This window comes from Vipera berus, assembly GCF_964194415.1.
Source record: "Vipera berus genome assembly, chromosome: 9".
Taxonomy (NCBI): domain Eukaryota; kingdom Metazoa; phylum Chordata; class Lepidosauria; order Squamata; family Viperidae; genus Vipera; species Vipera berus.
In genome coordinates, this window is record NC_138212.1 from 732,019 (window position 1) to 751,279 (window position 19,261).

Below are 19,261 nucleotides of genomic sequence, written 5' to 3' on the forward strand. Positions count from 1 at the left end.
TTTTTGGCCACTCAGCCTCCTCTTGACTCCCTCAGCCCACCCTGGGAAATGGAACTGCTCCGGTGGGGCCTTCAACAGCACCCAGCAGGTGGGGCAGAAGGGGGGGGCTTTCCGTCTGTGCCTCTGGGTGAAGCGGGGGTCCCAACACGGGAGGCGTTGGCTGCATTTGAAGCCAAATCCCCACCTGGCTGGATTTCTGAAGTTCAAAGTCCTTAGAAGATGCTGGAGGGCAGCGCATCCCCTGTTGCCAAGGACACGTAGGCCTTTGCTGCCCCCTGCTGGCCCAGGCACAGACACCCTCCTGGCACTTACCAAACACCCCGAAGCCCAGAACGCAGGTGGCCGTAGCCCATTCCAGGTTGCGCACAGCCTCAGCGCTGGTGATTTGCCGGCAGGTGGAGGGATCCCCTGGGACGGGAAGGAAGAAGGCAAGTCTAGAGCTGCATGTAGCCCCAGCATAGCTGGCTGAGGAATTCTGGGAGTTGGAGTCCATAAGTCGTAAAGTTGCCCAGGTTGGAGAGCCCTGCGCTAAGGGACAACTGAGGCTGGTGCCAGTTGGCTCAAGAAGAGGCCACTAAGGGAGGGGCTCGGTGCAAGCTCCAAGATGCCAGAGGCCGCCCCACCGCTCTCTAAGGCCAATGCAAGTAGAACAATCTGGCTGGGCCTTAATAGGGCTGTGCTGGTGGAGGGGGGGGGAATCCTTCGAGTGCCAAGACAGCATCTAGACTAGCAGACCTCCAAAGTCCCCCCCCCCCGTTATTCTGAAACTGGGCCAAAGGCCGCCCTCTTCTTCCAACTGGTTCAAACTGAAGGGGGGGACACACACCAAACCCTGACAAGGGCACGGCAGTGACGACAAGCCACTCGGGGTGGGGTGGGGGAGATGGGCAGCTTCCAAATTTGATAAATAAACCAAATGGAATAAACGATGGTCCCTCTTCAGGCCCAGAATACTCACAATAGAGAATCTCATAATCCCCTGAATTGGTGACCAGGCAGCTGCTGTCCAAGGCCCAGTCGAGATGGGTGATGAAGCTGGAGTGGCCCTGGGGCAAGAAGGACATTCAGAGAATATCCTCGCCTCAGCGCCCTCCTTTTATTTTGGACTTTCAGGAGAATCTGCAACTCGCGGCTGCTCCGTGACTCGGCAGGAGAGGCTTGGCCGTCTGGGGCTGCCCAGCTGAGCCCCGGTTGAAAGGAGCGCCAGCCTCCCGGAAGACCCCACTGGGAAAGGCCCCTTCCCCCCGGCAGCCTCCACTCACCGAGCATTTGCCGAGCCGGCCAAACTTCCTGCCACCCTCGGACACCAGGTAGATGTAGACAAAGTTATCGTGGGAACCCAAAGCCAGATACTTTCCGTCTGCAAAGCGAAAAAGGAGCAGGGAGGGGGCAATGGAGTGGAGAAAATGTGGGGCATAATTTCTTTCTTTCTTTCTTTCTTTCTTTCTTTTCTTTCCTTTCTTTCTTTCTTTCTTTCTTTCTTTCTTTCTTTCTTTCTTTCTTTTCTTTCTTTTTTTCTTTCTTTCTTTTCTTTCTTTCTCTCTCTCTTTCTTTCTTTTCTTTCTTTCTCTCTCTCTCTCTTTCTTTCCTTCCTTCCTTTCTCTTTCTTTTTCTTTCTTTCTTTCTCTTTCTTTCTTTCCTCTCTCTCTCTCTCTCTCTCTTTCATTTCTGTTTCCTATTTCTAAACCACCCATCTCTCTCAAACACCCCCTGCGGCATCTAGGGCTCAGACCCCAAGAAATCACCTTCAATCTTTTGTGTCCTTTCTACAGGACATGGGGGGCCCTGGACTGCCTCCTCCTCGGCAAACCCACACCCGATGCCACACCTGGCCTTTGCAAATTCTCCTAATCCCTGCCTGTACGTAGCCCGCCCTTTTCCAACCTGGGGAAAAGCTGACCACAGAGATGGGCTCCCCTCCATCCGTGTGAATGGCCACCAGGTCCCGGGTCTCCGTGTCCAGCACTAGCCACCTAATGGGAAGCAGAATTGGGGGGGGGAATGTTACATTAGGCCAGAACCCTGCAGGGGCTGCAGGTGCGAGTCTCTCTGTCTGTCTGTCTGCTCCTTTGCACCTTCCCCCATTATCAAGGCAGAGGAAGCATACAAGGAGATTAAAAAGTGAGCAGATTTTATTAAAGGAGGACAGAGTCTCCACCATGCTAGGGGCACAAAGTTTGGGGTGCTTGAGTCTTTCTGAACCGAGAGGCCCCCAGCAGTTGGGCCCAGGGAAGATCCTGCCCCTTCTGACATTCCCGAGACCGCTCCCCATTCCTCTTCAAGCAGCTATCCAAGATACCCAGGAGCCCCCAGAAGGGCAGCATTGAAGGGAGGGGGCCCCAGAGAGGGTCTTCCACCCTCCCCACCCCACCAGGACTCCCTGTGCCCATTACCTGCCCGTGACAGTGCCCACCACCAGTACCGAACCATTGGGGTGGAAGCTGGCCGAGCGAGCTGCATCCTGGAAGAGGGAACAGCCTTCAGACGGCGCCCTTGGGGCCCCGGAGGTGGTCTTCATGGCCCCAGCAGTCCCCGCAGAAGACCCTGTGCTCACCTCAATTCCCTTGCTCCACAGAGGCTGGTGGGTGTCCACACTCCACAGGTGGACCTGCTTGTCCTGCCCACAGGTCAGGAACTGGTCCACGGTGGGGTGGGTGGCCAGGCCCCAAAGCTCTTCGGTGTGTCCCTAGTAGGAAGGGGGGGAGGTCAGCTGGCCTCTCCATGAGGGTACCCCAGGTGCCAGGGCCCTCCCGGCACAGCCCACTACCTGCACCAGGAGAGAGAAGCCGGTCGACAAGGACCCATGGAGCACAGAGTTGCGAGTGGTACCCACAAAGAGGGAGTCGCCCTTCCCTTCAGCAATGGTGCGCACTGGTCCAAAGCCATCTGGGACCTGCAGAGTGTTGCAGAGTTGGAAGGGACCTTGGAGGTCTTCTAGTCTGACCACCTAATCCAGGGATCTTCAAACTTGGCCCTTTTATGACTTGTGGACTTTAACTCCCAGAATTCCTTAGCCAGCGTGCCTGGCTGAGGAATTCTGGGAGTTGAAGTCCACAAGTCATAAAAGGGCCAGGTTTGAAGACCCCTGCCCAAATCTATCGGGAAACCCTATTTCTAGGAAACTCCAGTGACAGACAGACAGACACACAACCCTGAGGAAGATCCGGAGAGACCCAGAGCATGTTCACAACCCACAGACAGGGAGCGATGTGAATTGGGCTCCTTAAGTAGGGATAAAATATAATAAACCTATTTTGGCTTGGAAAGATGCTCCTATGGAGAGTGAGCACTTTCCTCTCTTTTACTACTAAAAGCCGAGCATTTTTTTGACCCTGCTGGTCATTTATTTTAGGGGTTTGGTCTCACCTCGTTCTCCTGCAGCTTCTGATAATCCCGTCCCCAAAGCACCACCCGGCGATCTCGGCCGCCCCCTGTGAGGATGGTCCCATTCCGCAGCACACAGAGGCCAAAGATGCCCCCTTCGTGGGCACCGGGCACCGCATGGCAGATCCGGTTCCCCCCTGCCGGTGAAGGACAATAGTGGCACAGAGCAGGCATTTAGGCACAGCCCGCCCACCCGCCCGCCCAGTGCACCAGTGTGGGAATCTGCCTCCTGTCCCATAAGCAGGGCATCTTGGTTTTATAGCAGGGGTCTCCAAACTTGGGAACTTTAAGACCTGTGGACTTTAACTCCCAGAGTCCACACATCTTAAAAGTTCCCAAGACTGGAGAGCCCTGCTATAAGCCATAGGGGTTGAGTCTTCATCATCTTGACCTGGGGAGACCATGAAACCAGCAGATTTGCTTTGGAGCAACAGTAGTCTGGCTTGCATGATTTAATAGCTAATTCCCATGCTGTGGGTTGCATAAACCAAGCCAGCAGGGATTTTTAATCAACAAACCCTGCGTTATGCAAAGTCAGTACTCCTGGCCAGGGCTGCCCAATAGCATTTGCGGAGTAAGAAGGGAGCCTTGCCCACTGACCAACAGACCTTTTCCCCAGATGTAAAGGTTGCCCCCAGAGTCGCCGGTCACCGTGTCCCCATTTTCTGTAAAGGCCACGCAGAGGACATACTTGGGCTTCTCGTGTTTCTGCCGAGAAAGGGAGTGGGGGGGAGGGAGAGAAGAAAGGGAGGAGTCCCCAAAGGGACATTTCAGAGTCGTTCCCCCCCCCCCCCGAATATCTCCATTCACCCACTGCTGAATTGCACCTGGTGCTGGGCTTGTGGCTGCAATTGAGCCCACACTTTCTGTGGCTAAGCCAGACAGTGGTTAAGAGAGTTTGGCCTCATTGTACGACCTTGCTTGCCATGGTTGTTAATCACTGCTGTTGCTAAGTTAGCAACACGGTTATTAAGTGAATCTGGCTTCCCCCTTGACTTTGCTTGTCAGAAGGTTGCAAAAGGGGATCACACACACACACACACCGATGCTGCGACCGTCATAAATGTGAGTCAGTTGCCAAGCATCTGAATTTTGATCATGTGACCACAGGGATGCTGCAATGATCATTAAGTGTCATCAGACACTTTTTTCAGTACTGTTGCCACTAAACAAAGTGTTGTAAGTTGAGGACCGCATATAATATGTTTGAAACAAAATGTGTAAAGCCTGAGTCTCAGCTTCTCACCCCACTTCTGATGGGAGGGAAATGGAAGGCAAGAGGGAAGCCCACAAGGGGGGGGGCTGGTCGGGGCCTGCATTTCCCAGAGTTCTGTGATCCAGCAGAACTCGGAACCTGCAATTAGTACAGCAAAGTGTCTGCTTATTTCTGGACATCGGTAAGCTTTCTGGCACGAGGCCCATGGACACCAGCGGACAAGGACCTGGGCAATGGGGCTGAGGGCAGGGAAGCCACCCCAACGCTGCCCCCCCAGCGCCCCCCTTCTTCTCTTGCTCTCACCTCAAAGATGCCCTGCCTTTTGCTGAGGCTGCCACCTTCCAGGGTCCAGAAGTGGATATGGGATTTTCCACAGGTGATGAGGAGTGTGGGCTCCGTGGGGTGGAACGTGGCGGCCAGAACAGACTCATTGGAACACTTGGGAAGGGAGGGAGGAAGGAAGGAGAGAGAGAGAGAGAGTCAGTTGTGAAACACGGGTGCCGGATTTGGTGCAAGGAATGGAAACGAGCAAGACGGCTACCTTCACGTCAGCCAGTTTCTGCTCCTTCTGCCAGTCCCAGACGGAGAGCACGTGGTCGTTGGAGTCATCCACGGCACACAGGAGGCCACCCCCGTTCTGGGCAGAGGAAAGAGAGGGCCAGTTGGGCAGGGAGGCAGCTGCCCCCCAAGAGTCGCTCAGCCTGGGCGGGTCGTTCCTTGCACAGGTTGAAGGGGAGATTGATTCCATTTTGCTCCGTTGGGTGGAGGGGTCATTTAATGCAGGGGTCTCCAAACTTGGCAACTTTAATACTTGTGGATTTCAACTCCCAGAATTCCCCAACCAGCCATGCTGGCAGCCAAATACCCCATGTTGACTGGCTGGGGGATTCTGGGAGTTGAAGTCCACAAGTCTTAAAGTGGTTGAGGTTGAGAAACGCTGCTCCCAACCAAGGACAGCCCATGTTCTGATCTGGCCGCAACGTGGTGTGTGTGTGTCCCAGGAGGTCCCTTTGGGGCCACAGAAGGAAATTGCGCTCCCGAAGCTGGCAGGACGGGGTCTCACGCACAGACTTGGAGAATCCCACACAGGTGACTGCTCGGTCAAAAGGTCCAGGGCCCAGGACGTGGAGGGTGTTGAGGCTCACGGAATCCCAGATGCGCACTTGGGGCGGCAACGCCTGTGGGAGACGCACGGAGACGCACCTTGAGACAAAAAGCATTTCCTCCGAGAACACAGACTCGGCTTGTGCAGCTCGTTGCCAATGGATGCAACGTTAGCCACAGGGGGAAAAAGGAAGGCGAGCGGAACAGGTTCCCGAAAAGGTCCACTGACTGCCTACTTGCCATGCCAGGAAGAAACAATAAAGTGCTGTGGGCCAGGTGGCCTGCAGGCTGTGAACACCCAGGAAATGCAGGGGAAAGTTGCCGGGCGATGCCCACTTCAAATGCTCCCATTTTGTGCGCTTCTGACTTTTCTGCACCAAACGCCCAGAGCAGCTGATGCAGAGATGCAACTTAACAGCCGCCATTTTTCAGACGGCATCAATTCAGCTCTAAACTGGAGGGAGTTTTCTCTGGCCAGTCTCTCTCTCTCTCTAACTGTAGTCCCCCTCCCCAAATGGACAGCCTTTCCTTAGGTCACCTCCCTCACCTTGCCGTCCTTCGATGTCCCGGCCACCTGTCCGGTTGCTACAGTCACCATGTCCGGATGCACAGTCAAACTAAGGGAGACAGCAAAGGGCCCAAGTTACAGGGGTGCAGGACACCCCAAAGGGCAGCTCCTCCTCTGGTTTACTAGGACCGGGGCCCACCGTTCCTATTGCACTCTTTTCCCCGGGGTAAAGTGCCTTCCCGCCTCCTTACATTTCTTCAGCCAGCTATCATTTCTCCAAACCATTCTCTAATTCTGGCAAGGTGCCAATGCCCTCCCCTAACCTGGTGGTGCCTCTTTCCCTCCCCGCTGCTTGTGTCCGGCTCCCCAGAGAATGGGGCGGGGCAAGGCAGCCATCCTCCCACGGGCCCTTCCTACCACTTGATATCGTCGGTGTGGCCCAGGTAGTGGCGCTGTCGCTGCTCTTCCACATTATAAAGGACGGCCACGGCAGCCACGAAATAGACAATCTCCCCCGTGGGCAGCAGGAAAAGGTTGGCCCGGCAGTCACGGCCCCGATACCCGTACCTGGAGCGATGGCCACGGGTCAAGGGACAATGCAAGGGGCCTTTGCCAGGAGGCCTGGAGCCAGAGTTTGGGGCCCAGCCGCCCTCTGCCCCGGGGGACCCAGCCATGAGCAGGATACACCCAGTCCAGCTTCAGCTTCTTGTGCGGCAGCTCCAGCTTGGCGTCCAGGCTGTAGGTGGCCACCACGGCATCGGGGACAAACATGGGGATGGGGCGTCCCCGCAGGAACATTTTCACGTAACCATCCTCTGCAGGGGAGAAGGGGAGGAGGAGGGGGCAAGGTCAGGTAGGGCAGCTGGCTGGATCCTCGTTTGATCCCATCCCAAAGGCCAGGTAAACTCCCAGCTCTCAGGATGGCCCACCCTGCCCCATGGGTGGCCCCGAGATAGGGCAAGTGGGGGCCTCATCCGGGACCCCAAAGGGGTGCCCTGAAATAGGAGGGCCAACGCCAGCTTTAGGACCTCTTTAGGACTGGTCCGCATCCCACTTTTTGCAAAGCTTCTGACCGGAGGGGAAATGCAGAGACTCCCTCCTGTGGGTTTTCTTCCCCTGGGCTGCCCCCACTTTGCCCCCAGGGAAATAAGCTGGACCTTCCCCTCTCACCACCATCTATCACAGCTGCATCCACTCACCAGCGTTGAAGGTGGCTTCTTTTGGTTTGCTAGGAGGAGAGAGAAAGAGACTTGACTGGGAAGGAATAGGAAGGGGGGGGGAGATGGGGAGGGGAAATAAGCCCACACATCTAATTGCAGTTAGCTGACCCTGGATGACCCTTCAGCCACCCACAACCTCCCCCAAAGGGAGACAGACCACTTCCCCCCCCACACACACACCCACAAAGATGCCCAGATACTCACCTGAAAGAGGGTCCTCACATCTTAGGGGTCCTCCTTCTTCCTGCCCCTCTTATTCCCAAGTCCTGGACCTCTCCAGATATTGAGGCATCGCCGCGTCTTCCCTGCCCTGCCCCCAGCCCCAAGTGACCCATCGGGAGACCCTAGCCCCATTGCAGGAGAAGCCAGCTTGAGTCCAACACAGCATGGGGTGCGATGTGAACGCCGCCCAAGCACCGCGGTGAGGAAGCAGCTCCGGCCCGGGGCGGCTGCTGGGGCGGCCGCAAGAGACCAGGGCAAGTCGGAAAAGGAGTAGCGCTTTGAGCCTTCGGGCTACGAGAGACCCCCGCCGGTGGCAGGGACAGAAATCAGGCACCACCTGTGGCGGGGGTTTAGACTGGGGGGGCGGGAGCCGAGTGCCGCAAATGAAGGCCGCAAAGATCACACAGAACAAGAGAAGCGTCGGAGCCCCCCCCCGCCCAAGAGGGTCTCCACCCACTTCACACACACACCGCTCGCGGTTAAAGCAATCTCGCTGGCCGGGCCGGTTCGCTTAGCAAACCCGAAAGTCCGGGGAGGCAGGGCAGAGTTGCCCCCCCCCGTCGACTTTTGCAGAAAGTTTAGCGGGCGCTTCACTGAGAAGCTCCTTGGGAGCTGCTCCCCCGCCCGCGGGCACAAAGGGGGGCCTCTGTGTTCCCGGGGCGGCCTCGGGGGGGACGCAGCGAGGCTCCTGCACCTGCCAACCGCCCCCTGCCCCCCCCCGTTCCGCGCCTTCCCGGCAGCCACGAGCGGCCTCGAGGAAGCCGCGACCCCGCCGGGTGGCGGGTTGGCGGCGACCGAGGCGCCGAGTACGGGGAAAGCGCCCGCCGCTCTCTCGGGACCCGGCCCGGCCTCGGCTCCGGCCGCGGGGCAGCCCTCCCTCCCCGGGCTCTCCCCACCGGCCGGCCCTCCCGCCGCCACCCGGAAGGCGAGCGCCGCGGCGGCCGGCTCTCCGGGGCCGGGGGCTCTTCGGCAGCGGCAGCGCGGAGCCCGCTGCGCCCGGCGCTCCCTTCCCCGGCGTGCTGCCCCCCGCAGCCGCCCTACCTGGGACTCTGGCTCCGGGCCGCCTTCCGCATGCTGGGCGCTCCGCTCCGCTCTGGCTCCGGCGGGCAGGCGGCGCTGCTTCACGGCCAGGCGCGCGCGGGGCGGCTCCGCCCGGGGGAGCGACGAGGCACCCGCGGGGCGTCGCTGCCGGGAAAGGAGCGGGCCCGGGAGCCGCCCTCGCGTTGCCCGAAGGGACCCTACGGGGCCTGGCCCGGCCGGGCTCGGGGCCGAAGCAAGGTCACACCGAGCCCCGTCCCCGCTCCCGAAGCCGGGTCTGGATTGGAGTTCTTCCCGAAGGTCTTGCCAGACCCGAACGCAGAGCAGCCTCAGATGCGGGAGAGGGCGGGAAGAAGGGGCGCTGGTCTTTCTGTCCAAAAATGGCCAGAGGGCTTAGAAATCAGCTGCATTATCTCCCCAGGCCCAGGCTGCCCTGCCCTATTAATGGGTGGGTTTCCCCTGTTGAAATTGGGGGGGTGTCCCTAACATAGGCCGGATTCACAGCGTGGGTGGCTGAATTTGGCTGCTGCTTGGTGGGGTTGCATATGTTGCATGCAGGTAATCAACATCAGAGAGGAATGATCTTTCTGCTTAAGGCACCCTAGTTTCTCTCTTTTTGCTTATCTAATTTTCTGCATAGTTTCCTGGCGTGCAAGGTTGCCAGATGTTATGGCTGCAGATAACTCTCCTTGGCCTCGGCTGGCTAAAGGAACTGCGGCTGGGGCAGGCCTGGCCAAGTCTGATTAAATGGGCCAGCAAAGGAGAATATTTGTAGCCCAGGGTTGAAAGGAGGGCTCTCTGAGCTTGGTGGTTTCCTTGCAGTCCTCCCATTACACAAACTAGGGGAGGCCAGCAGTGCTGGCAGGGAGGGAGTTGTTTAACTTAGTACTGATGGTGTTATCTAGTTTGTGCAATGAAACGTCTGCAAGGAAAGCACCAAGCTCAGAGAGCACCCTCGGAGATTCTGAACTGACCGATCCTGGCTAGCTTCATAGCTCAGAATACTCTTCTCTGCATTGCAACATTGGTTTGGCAGCGGGGTGGTGGTGGTGGCAGGCGCGCAGTGGGGGTTGGTGTGGGCATCTGCCCGAGTGGCCAGTTCAGACATACCCATCGCGTTTGCCGCTGCAGGAGCTGCTGGAGGAAGTGGTGCGGCTCCTCTGGTCCTTGAAAGTCTCGCGCTTGAGCGAGGCAGGGCGCTCCGGCGAGGGGCAGCTACTATGCCCGCTGTAGGAGAGAGAGCCTGAGCGAGAGAGCCAGACAAGGCGCGGCGGGGGGGGCAGCGGGGTGAGTGAGCCGGCTGGGAAACGGGCGATGGAGAAGAAGAAAGCAGGGCGGAAGCAGATGCAGGCAAGAGGCTGAGAAGCGCCTTCCGAATCGGAGGGCTGAATCTGCGGAAGAGGCCCTGAAATTTTCCCTAGCAGCAGCCGAAGCAGCCAAAGGTGGAAGCAGCAAGCCAGGAGAGAGAGAGAGAGATGTGGGGCCCTTCACTTGGGTGCCTGACCCTCCTGCACTTGGAGGGCTGGAAGAGGAAAGCTTTGCAGAGCTATTTTTGGTTGCAAGGGGTCAGACCACGAAGGACTGGTCCCTTTCCTCCCCCTGGCCAGGGAGCCTATTACAGAAGAGACCCCCTGCAGACCTCCCCTTTCTCCCTGGGGGGCTGGAAGCGGGGGGGAGGGGGGTAAGGACAGTGCTCTGGAAGACAGGCCTGGGGGGGGGGGCTGATGGATCTGGTTGACCCTGGCCAGTCAAGCAAAGGGGGAGAGCCGAGGCAGATCCCTGAACCTAGACAAAGGCCTGCCTGCCCCCCAACTTAATGAGCACCCTCGGGGTTCACCAGCTGCCCTTGGGGGACTCAGCCTCACGTAGGTCTTGCGCTGTAAGAGAGACGAGGGAAGGTTCCCCAGCTACCGGGCCCCTCTGCGCCCCCCTGGAGGGGTTAGCATCACAGCAGAAGCGGGGGGCGGTGCAGGAAGCAGAGCAGCAGCAGCAGGGGGGGGTGAAATGGGGGTCAGGAGCTATGTCATGATCCCATGGAGAGTCAAGAGGCATCCCTTGAGCCCCTAACTGTTCCCCCCCCACTCTACCACATATGGTATGAAGAGAGAGGTAAATGTATGATTTGCTACCCCCCTCCCCACCATCCTGGAAAAACAAGATTTATCCCAAGATCTAACTAGCGCCACTATGGGTGGCCAATATAAAATGTTATTCTTTAAAATCACTAATTTTACTGCTTCTCTTAGTGCTGTGTTTCTCAACCTTGGCCCCTTTAAGTGGGTGGGCTTTGCTGGCTGTGGATTTCTGGGACTTGAAGTCCACCCATCTTAAAGGGGCCAAGGTTGGAAAGTCCGTCTTTTCAGGAAGCACAGCATCTTCTAGTACTAAACAGACACCCTTTATAACCATTACAAACCATTTCAGATAAAAAAAAGTATTTTTACAGGCCTGTTCAAAAGAATCGACTCTGCCTCTGAATTCTAACTCTTGAGACGGGCCTTTGGGGGCCTTTGAGGAATGTAGTTTTAGGCAACTGTCTGGCTGACACCCCCACCACCCCCACCATTAGGAAAAACTGCTAAGGGAAGAGGATCTTGCGGTTTCATTCATTGAGAACTAGCAGCTTGAATGTTTATTCTACTGTTCGCCCTCTTCCCTCATTTTTAGTGAGCAGGGACCCGGAAGCAAATCTCTCCGTCAAGTCTAAGTCTTTCAAGGAAAATAACCCCTACGTTTTCTCAGCTGCGCAGAAAAATTCAGCGGGAATGTTTGTTTGTGCTCTGCCCTTCCCCAGAGTCGGAGGCGCTGGAAGCACACCAGGCTGTCTCTAAGATACGGCCAGGCTGGGCGAGTCGCCCGCATGACTCGTGGAAAACCTTCTGGCTTTTCCTGACTTCCCAGGAGCTTTGGGCAAGCCTGCTCCGCTCTCCCAGAAGGCTTAAATCTCATCGAATTGGAAAAAAGAGAGGAATTTTCCTTAGCCTTGCTCACCTGCCTAGGAAACCTAAACTGCATTCCTGAACCACAACTCATCTTTCTTGATTTTTTTTCTTAGAAAAAGAGTACAGGAAATCCTCGACTTATAACAGTTCATTTAGCGACCGTTCTCAGTTACAACAGCACTGAAAAAGGTGAGTCATGACTGTTTTTCACACTTACAAGCATTATAGCATTCCCCCAAGTCACGTGATCAAAATTCAGACACCTGGCAACTGACTCATATTTATGACGGTGGCCGTGTCCTGGGGTCATGTGACCCCCTTTTGTGACCTTTAACAAGCAGAGTCAATGGGGGAAGTCAGATTCAATTAACAATCTTGTTGCTAACTGAACAACTGCAGTGAGTCGCTTAACAACTGTGGCAAGGAAAGTCGTGAAATGGGGAGAAACTCAGGTAGCAACTCTCTCGCTTAGCAACATAAATTTTGGGCTCAATTGTGATAAGTCGAGGACCGCCTGTGCTGCCCGCGAGGGGGACTGTGGAGGAACTAGAACCCTGAGCCCAGGGAGGCCGCATGGCATTTGGCGCCTTGCGACTCTGCTCCGTTGCCTTCTACTTTCCTCAGCAGGGAACGGGGGAAGTCCCGATTCTGCGTGGGCTGAACCTCCATGCATTTCTGTCCTTGGGGGGAATGTGCACCCTTCAGGACGTTTTTCAAAACTGGAAAAACATTTTAAAACTTTTCTCAGTTCAACCACCAGGGAGGCAGCCCTAAGAAGAGCCAGAGAGGGGGCATCTCCAGGTTTTAAATTCCTTCTGATACTAGAGATCCCTTTTTGATTTAAGTGCAAAAGACCACCAGGCGTCTAAAATGCAGCAGCAACCATCATCCCGAGAGCTGTGGGTGCGATTCCGCGGGCCCTCCCCACTTCCTAAAAGGGGCAGCGCCCCCTGGCGGACCAGCGCATCACCTTTTTCCAGGAAGGAGTTCCCTCTTGGGGGACGAGGGGGAGGTGGCGTAACCTCTCCTGTGCGGGACGACCCCATTGCTCAGGGCGGGCCTGGAGGGCAGCCCCCGCAGCAGCTGGTAAACTGCAGGAGAGACAGGACAGGGGTCAGATGGGGACCTCGCCTCCCTGATCTCCTGCCTCGGGTTCAGACCCCCAGCCCCGGTTGCCCTGCACTCCACTGTGGCCGGACCTCTGGACACCCCGGGATCTGCAGGGGCCCAATCTGCAGCCCCTCCATGGCCCGGATACCTTTGTCGGGTCTCCGCTTGGAGAGGTTGAGCCCGTTCTCCTCGCAGGTGCTCAGGCGCCGCAGGACGTCGGCCAAGGCCGCCTTCAGCACCTGGATCTCGTCCTCCTGCAGCTGCAGGCGCTGCTCCAGGTAGGAGATGCGGTCGTCCACCTCCATGCCGCTGAGCCCAGAGAGGTTGTCATCTGGGGAAGCAAAGGCCGTTAGGAGCAAGGAGCCTCCAGGACAGACACCCCCCCATAAGCCTCTCCCAGCGGCTCTTTCATTTCCCCCCTTCCCTTTTTGCCCCTCGGGGCGGGGGGGGACAGTGGGTCCTCCTTCCCAATTGTCCTCCCAAGGACTGGCAAGGGTCTTTCTCCTCAGGCAATTTAAGCCAGGCGGTCCAGGCTGAGACAGATTCCTAAAGGATTTGGAAGACCATCACATTTTTTGTGTTCAGCGATGTGCAAGGCCTGCCCACGCCAACCCCCCTCCAGATAAATATGGCCTTATTGGCGAAGGGAGGGAAAGGGGACCATGGGCTCCCTCGTGGGAACAGGCCATGGGGTGGGAAGGGGGCTTCCCTTGTCAATCGCGAGTCAGAGGCAGTGGGACTGGCGCTTGGCCCACCTGCTGCCTCCTTGGTTCACTGGCATTTCCACAGCAGGGAGGAGGCCCACTCAGAGCTGCCCGGGAGTGGCTTGTGCCCACCTGCCCACCCACAAAGCTGTTGCCAACTCCACCCCAGAGGAGCGCACACATCAGCGGCAGGACCAGCAGCCTTCAGCCGGGGGGGGGGGGGGAGGGCTCTTTCTTGATCTCTTCTGCAGTGATGGGCCCAGTGCCCCTCCCGCCCGCCTGCCCATTGCTGCCGCCTGCCTGGCACTGCCAGCCCCTCCCTCCACCTGCCCACAGCATCCCTGCCGCTTCCACACCCAATCAGAGGCTGGTCTTGCAGCCAGGCAGAGTAGCAGCCAGGATGGATGGGCAGACGGGTGGAAGAGGCAGCGGTTGGCCAGAGATGCTGCTGGGGGAGGGGGGGCGCTTGTTGTCGAGCGGCTCCAAGTGAGGCAGGAGCGCAGCTCTGCTGGGTTGGGGTTATCCACGCCTCCCCATCCCCCGGTCTGGGCCTGCCCCCTTTGCTGGCTGGCCTACCTCCCAGGGCTGTGAGGAGGAGGCTGCATTCGTCCCCAAGTGCCCCTCAGTAATCCCTGGAGGCTGACGCACGTGCCGGAAGAGCAAACGCCCTCTGAGCATGCAAAAAAGGCAGGTGGTCGCAGGGGGAGGGGGGACACAAGCCCAGGATCCGGGCAGGGGGGCAGACTGCGCCTCCTGCCCTTCCCAGCCCGCGGCTCTTCCCTGGGGCGACTCGGAATTTTCGGCACGGCCGTTGCGGCCGCTATGATGGCTCGCCCCCCGCCCCGCCTCGCCCCTCCGGGCCTTTCTGAAAACCCAGGAGGGGGGTCGGCGGGGCGGGGCTGCCCCTTCAGGCGCGGAGGTCCCCACCTGCCTGCGGGGGACGGGCGGTGGCGTCTCCCTGGGCGCTGGGCAGCCTTCCCCCCCCCCGGCTCCGCCCTGCCCCGCGCCTTGCCCTCCTCGCCCAGGATGCGAGACCCCCGCCCGCCAGAGCCTCCGGGGGGCTCTTTTGCCCGGGCGGGAAGGGTCGGGGCCGGGCCCCTCCCCAGGGGTCCCCGAGCGGGGCCGGGCGGGGGGCCGACTGCGGAAGCGGGGCTGCAGCAGAAGCCGCGGCGGCCGCTGCAGAGGCGCCTCCACTCACCGTTGCAGAACTGCAGCAGCAAGGAGGTGTCGTAGAGGAGCCCGCAGGCGGGGATCCCCTCGGCCATGCCGGCCCCGCGACTCCCCCCCCCCGCCAGGGCCCCCGCCCGCTCCACCCCGGGCTGCTCTCCCGCGCCCGTCCTCCCTCTGCGGTCCCCTGCCCGCCTGCCTCCCGTTGCTATGGCAACCCACCTCTCTCCTGCATCCTGCTGGCCGGGGATGCCCACGGCGAAGACCCCCCGGCTCGGCTCCCCTCTTTGCGCGTCCCCGTCCAACCAGCCGAGCGCCCACCCGCCGACCCGCAGGCACAGGGCAGCCCTACCTTCGGCTCCTTCCGAGCCCCACCCACCAGCCGCGGAGCTCCTCCCGCTTCGCTTCCCCGGCTTCACCCCTCGAGCCCCTCGCAGCTTCTCTGCACTCAAGGGCTCCCCGCCCCCCCCCCCCGAAATCTGCAGAGTGCTCGTCCTGCCAAGCCCCATCTTGACCATGTGAGAAGGACTTGCAACTTCGGCCCTTCTGCGCTCTGGCTCGGCTCCCTCTCTGCGTCCCAGGCTTCCTGCTCTCCTCCACTGCTGCTCCTTCCCTCTCTCTTCCCCTCCTCCTTTCCTGACAGTTTCATTCCAGCACTTGCTGTAGTCCTTCCTGCCCTGCAGACTCTCAACCCAAACCATTTTTTTCCTTTCCTCTCCTCTCCTTTCCTTTCCTTTCCTTTCCTTTCCTTTCCTTTCCTTTCCTTCCCTTCCCTTCCCTTCCCTTCCCTTTCCTCCATTCAGAGCAGCACAAACCTTTCTCCATTCTGTCTCTTCTCTCCCCACCCCTCAATCTGATTTTTTTCCACTATTCTCTAAACCCCAGGAGGCAAAATTCTGAAGCCAATCCAGGGGCGCACAAGCCTTTCCGAGCATGTGCAGAGTGCCCACCACTGAGAACTGTTTTGCCTTAGTCCAGGCAGGTATCTATTTGTTTCTCCTGGTTCGGTCCCTGGGTGTACTTCTAATGCTATATTTATATGCTGTACAAAATGCAGGACATCCAACGTAAAGCGCTTCCTGACTGGCATTTGGGAACCTCCTGCCACAAACAGTGAGGATAACTGGAGTCAGGAACGATAGAGAGGAAGGGCACCGGTGTCAGTAAAACCAGTGCAGATATTCCTAAATATGTGAGCCGAATATCATCAGGGGATTTATAGGAATGACATAATAGGGAATTGTAGGCAGGACAACCAATCAACCTTGCAGCTTAGCCCCTTTTTAAGCGAGTGATGCACTTCTATTTTTATTTCTCTGTCATCTTGGCATGACGGGGCTTAAGTGCTTCCTTTGCGTTTCTCTCCGGCTGCCCCCAAAACAGATGTGGAGGGGATAAATATTTCATGGCCATCGGCGATTGAGGATCCTGCTTCCATTCCAGGCCTCCGCTCTTCTCTGCAGCGGACCCCTCCCCCCTGCAGCAACCCAGATTCTTCCTGCTTCCAAGGCAGGCGACTTCAACCGCCACTGAGCCGGAGGGCTCCTGCGCTCTCTTCCCGGAGCTTCTGCTGGGTCTCCACGGGCCTGGTGGTGCTTTTATCCCAAGGGTTGACGGGGCTGCCAGAGTGGGCCTTTGTGACACCCCCCCCCCCGCCCTTGGAATAGAGAGGGGTTCTAGGTTCCAGGGGGTCCCTCCTTCTGGGCAGAGCCAGCTTCTGCCGGGCTGTCCCCACCCTCCCTCCCAGGAAAGGAAGCGCGGGAGCCCAGAACCTGTGCTCTCCTCTCAGCCTTGGACGCTCCCTGTTAGGGCAGGAAAGTGAACCTGAGGGCTTGGAGGGGCCGCATGGATTTTTAATGTTAAATACTGGAGGAGTTCACTTGAAAATAGTTCTTCAGGGGGGTCTTCGGCTCCTACAGCTCCCCACCGCTTGAGGGTCTCTGTGGTGCCAAGTCAGGAGAAGGGTGGTCCTTTTCATTCTTCTCCAAGGAGACCTGGGGGTCTGCTAGCCCCACAGCCACCTGGCTTGCCGAGGCCTCTTGCATGAGGGCCCTCAGCTTGAGTGTTGGCACTTTGAGGGTCACACATTTGAGCACCCTGCGCACAATTGTTCCTTGGCTGGTGAGGTTCTCCGGGTACTGGGTCCAGGCGGCTTCGCCAGGTTGCCAGTGATAGATGGCATCGTGGGTTCTGGAGGTACAAACTCCGCCAATCACGTAAATCTTCCCTTGGAAGAAAGTGGCACCGGCAAAGGCAAGTGGCACAGGCAGGGGAGGGATGGCGACCTCTTTGCTTATGGTGCCAGCTTCCTGCATGAAGAAACATTTTGAGGTGCAAGGAAGAAGTTGGCTGAACCTCCGGTTCGGGTACGGTTGGGTGACCTTCCTGGAAAAGAAGCCCCCAATGACACAGATCCCAGCCTCTGTGGGGATAGCAGCTGCCCCGTGCAGACTAAACTCAAGCGGCACCTGCGCCCATGTATCCAGGTGGGTGTCGTAGATAAGGATGCCCTTGTAGACCACCTCATCGGAGTCAGCGTCGCCGCCGATTAAGTAGAGCTTGTTTTTATACGGCGCAGAGGCAGAAAAGCGCAGAATGATGGGCAGGCTGGCAATGGAGGTCCACACCTGCTGGGCCACATCAAAGCTCTCGGCCGAGGCGAGGGGGCCGGCATCGTTCCAGCCGCTCAAGGCAAAAAGCTTCTGCTTGCAGGTTAAGAACATGTGGACGGAGCGTGGCGTTGACATGGCGGGGAGCTGGGTCCAGCAGTCGGCCAGAGAGTTGTACTCGTGCAGTGCGCAGGAATAGGAGCCATCAGCATGCTTTCCTCCGGAGATGTAGAGCCTGTGGTCCAGCACGGAGCAGCCCGGGAGGGCCACCAGTTCCAGGGCTGGCAGCTTCGTCCTGGATCCGGTGGTTGGATTCAGGCACTCCATGTAGCAGTCCATGTCTTCGCTGACCGAGAGGATGTCCCTCAAACGGGGCACTTTGATGCAGACAATCTTCTCCTGGTACATGCCCTGGCGGAGCCCCCCGCTCGCCTGCAGCCTCCCTGCTCCGTCCAAGTCCTGCCAGTGGACCTCCAGCTGCTGACCCAGCTGTTCTGTCTCCGCCTGCACCTGGGCGACCTCCTCCCGGGTCAGGAGTGGGAAGCGGACGCACCTGAGCAGCGTCTCCAGCACCGGAAGCCGCTGGCTGGGCTCAGCCCTCGCCCACCGCTGCGCAGCCCGGAAGACCTCCATCTCTGAGGCCACCACCAGGTGGTCTGAGGAGAGGAGGCGGGTCAGGGCCCTCAGGTCGAGCTGCAGGAGGTCCTGGTGTTCAAAGAGGAGGCCAAAGTGGAGGCCCAGGTAGCGCAGCGCCCCGTGCAGCAAGGTGGGCTGGTTGTGATCGTGGCCCAGCATGTAAAGGCGAAGGCAGTTCTCCGGGGAAATCCCCTCCATCAGGAATCTGCTGGGGCGGGGGAATGGAAAGAAAGATCGCTGGAGAAGATGGCAGGAGAACACCTCCCTCCCCCCCACCCCTGAATCTGGGAGGAGATCAAAGAGCAGGATGAGCTGGGCTACCTGCTGATGAGTGTCAGCGCTGGGCTGAGCTGGAGCCGGCTGGCCGCGATGAAGAGGTCCTCGGCGCTTCCGGGGCTGAAAGCCAGCTCCCCCGAGTAGAGGTAGCCCAAGAGATTCTGGAGGACGGAGGGGTCCATGTCCTCCAGAAGGACCTCCCCGTCCCGGGACTCCTTGAAGCCGCTTGTGAAGACGGCCTGGAAGTAGGGGCTGATGGAGGCCAAGAGGGCCCTGCGGGAGAACAGAGACGGTCGGCTTAGCCCTGGGCCGCCCTGCCCCTCTCTTCGAGCCCTGCCCAGCCAGGGGGCACCAAGACGCACCTGTTGCAAGGGAACCTCTTCCCTCCGGCGATCAGAGTGGCATCACAGAGTTCTGGCTGTTGATGCAGATGCTTCAGACCTGGGGGGCAGAGGGGAGGAGCAAAAAGGGAGGGAGATGAGCTCCTTCTGACTGATCACCAGAACAGCAAAGAGAATTTTGTGTGTGGGGGGGGGGAAGAATCTCTTTATTTCAAGGGGGAGGAAGAGCAGTTCGTGACAAAACAGGTGCTCCGAGCCTTTGCTCTCCTCCTTCCCTGTCGATAGGAAATTCAGAAGGATTTCCCACTGTTGGGCCGGGGGCTGCTAGGCCTGGGGGAGTGGAAGGGCGGGGGGGAAAAGGCAGGATGAAAGCAGGAGCTCCCAGGTGGGGAGGGGGTTCCCTTCTGTTCTGCCCGATCCCCTCTGCTGTTTGGGAAATTTAAGGTCATTAAGTTTAATGACCTCAGAGAGAAGGACATTGAAAGGGCACCCCAGTTTATGGCTCCTTCTGGCTGCTCCGCTGGTCATTTCCTACCTCCATAGCCGAGATCGGCCACCCGAAACCCACCTTGGCTGAAACAAGTTTTGAGAGACACGGCCGCCTCTGGCTGTCTGTCGTTGGCTCCGTCTTCTGCCGGATCCATTATGGCCCAAGTCTGGAGCACCGACTCCCAGGAGGCTGCCCTCTCTCTGGCCCCTGTTGGTTTTCAGTTGCCCCAGAGGGTCCCCCTGACCCACCTCCTCCTGCCCCCTCAAGAGCCCGAGAGCCCCCTGCAGAAAAGGT

At 58.4% G+C, this 19,261-nt stretch overlaps 2 protein-coding genes and 1 long non-coding RNA gene across 8 annotated transcripts in view; 1 reads left to right on the top strand and 2 right to left on the bottom strand.

The window, feature by feature from the left end:
* The window catches only part of LOC308672087, a 25,675-nt gene extending 24,378 nt beyond the window's left edge, over window positions 1-1,297 (top strand). For all 3 annotated transcript variants that reach the window (XR_014027340.1, XR_014027341.1, XR_014027342.1), the window contains exon 3: window positions 1,114-1,297. This is a non-coding gene — a long non-coding RNA (uncharacterized lncRNA). The remainder of the gene's footprint in view (window positions 1-1,113) is intronic.
* Window positions 1-9,941, bottom strand: part of EML2 (EMAP like 2) — a 16,319-nt gene extending 6,378 nt beyond the window's left edge. The window contains exons 1-17 of one of the 4 annotated variants that reach the window (XM_081334684.1): window positions 8,696-9,248; window positions 7,412-7,440; window positions 6,898-7,027; window positions 6,630-6,779; window positions 6,252-6,321; window positions 5,668-5,778; window positions 5,142-5,237; window positions 4,904-5,038; window positions 3,993-4,092; window positions 3,367-3,521; window positions 2,768-2,893; window positions 2,555-2,686; window positions 2,394-2,461; window positions 1,885-1,973; window positions 1,263-1,360; window positions 959-1,046; window positions 313-408 (exon numbers count right to left, since the gene is read on the bottom strand). In XM_081334684.1, the coding sequence (XP_081190810.1) occupies window positions 313-408; window positions 959-1,046; window positions 1,263-1,360; window positions 1,885-1,973; window positions 2,394-2,461; window positions 2,555-2,686; window positions 2,768-2,893; window positions 3,367-3,521; window positions 3,993-4,092; window positions 4,904-5,038; window positions 5,142-5,237; window positions 5,668-5,778; window positions 6,252-6,321; window positions 6,630-6,779; window positions 6,898-7,027; window positions 7,412-7,440; window positions 8,696-8,727 (1,705 nt within the window). In that variant the 5' untranslated portion in view covers window positions 8,728-9,248. Of the gene's footprint in view, window positions 1-312; window positions 409-958; window positions 1,047-1,262; window positions 1,361-1,884; window positions 1,974-2,393; window positions 2,462-2,554; window positions 2,687-2,767; window positions 2,894-3,366; window positions 3,522-3,992; window positions 4,093-4,903; window positions 5,039-5,141; window positions 5,238-5,667; window positions 5,779-6,251; window positions 6,322-6,629; window positions 6,780-6,897; window positions 7,028-7,411; window positions 7,441-7,636; window positions 8,617-8,695; window positions 9,249-9,802 lie in introns of those variants that run through there. The other 3 variants (XM_081334686.1, XM_081334683.1, XM_081334685.1) reach the window with 3 other exon arrangements.
* A 6,456-nt stretch (window positions 9,942-16,397) lies between these two features.
* On the bottom strand, window positions 16,398-18,848 carry LOC308672081 (kelch-like protein 6). The gene is made up of 3 exons (XM_081334687.1): window positions 18,499-18,848; window positions 18,182-18,409; window positions 16,398-18,065 (listed from the first exon to the last, which is right to left on the bottom strand). Exons 2-3 carry the CDS (start codon window positions 18,316-18,318, stop codon window positions 16,529-16,531), a joined length of 1,674 nt encoding a protein of 557 aa, XP_081190813.1. The 5' UTR covers window positions 18,319-18,409; window positions 18,499-18,848; the 3' UTR covers window positions 16,398-16,528.
* Between the last annotated feature and the right edge of the window lie 413 nt (window positions 18,849-19,261).

Excerpts from the sequence above, each read along its gene's own strand:
- LOC308672081 (XM_081334687.1), bottom strand. The coding sequence starts at position 18,318 with ATGGACCCCTCCGTCCTCCAGAATCTCTTGGGCTACCTCTACTCGGGG. Across the intron at positions 18,066-18,181 it reads GCGCTGACACTCATCAGCAG|ATTCCTGATGGAGGGGATTT; the intron begins GTAGCCCAGCTC and ends CCGCCCCAGCAG.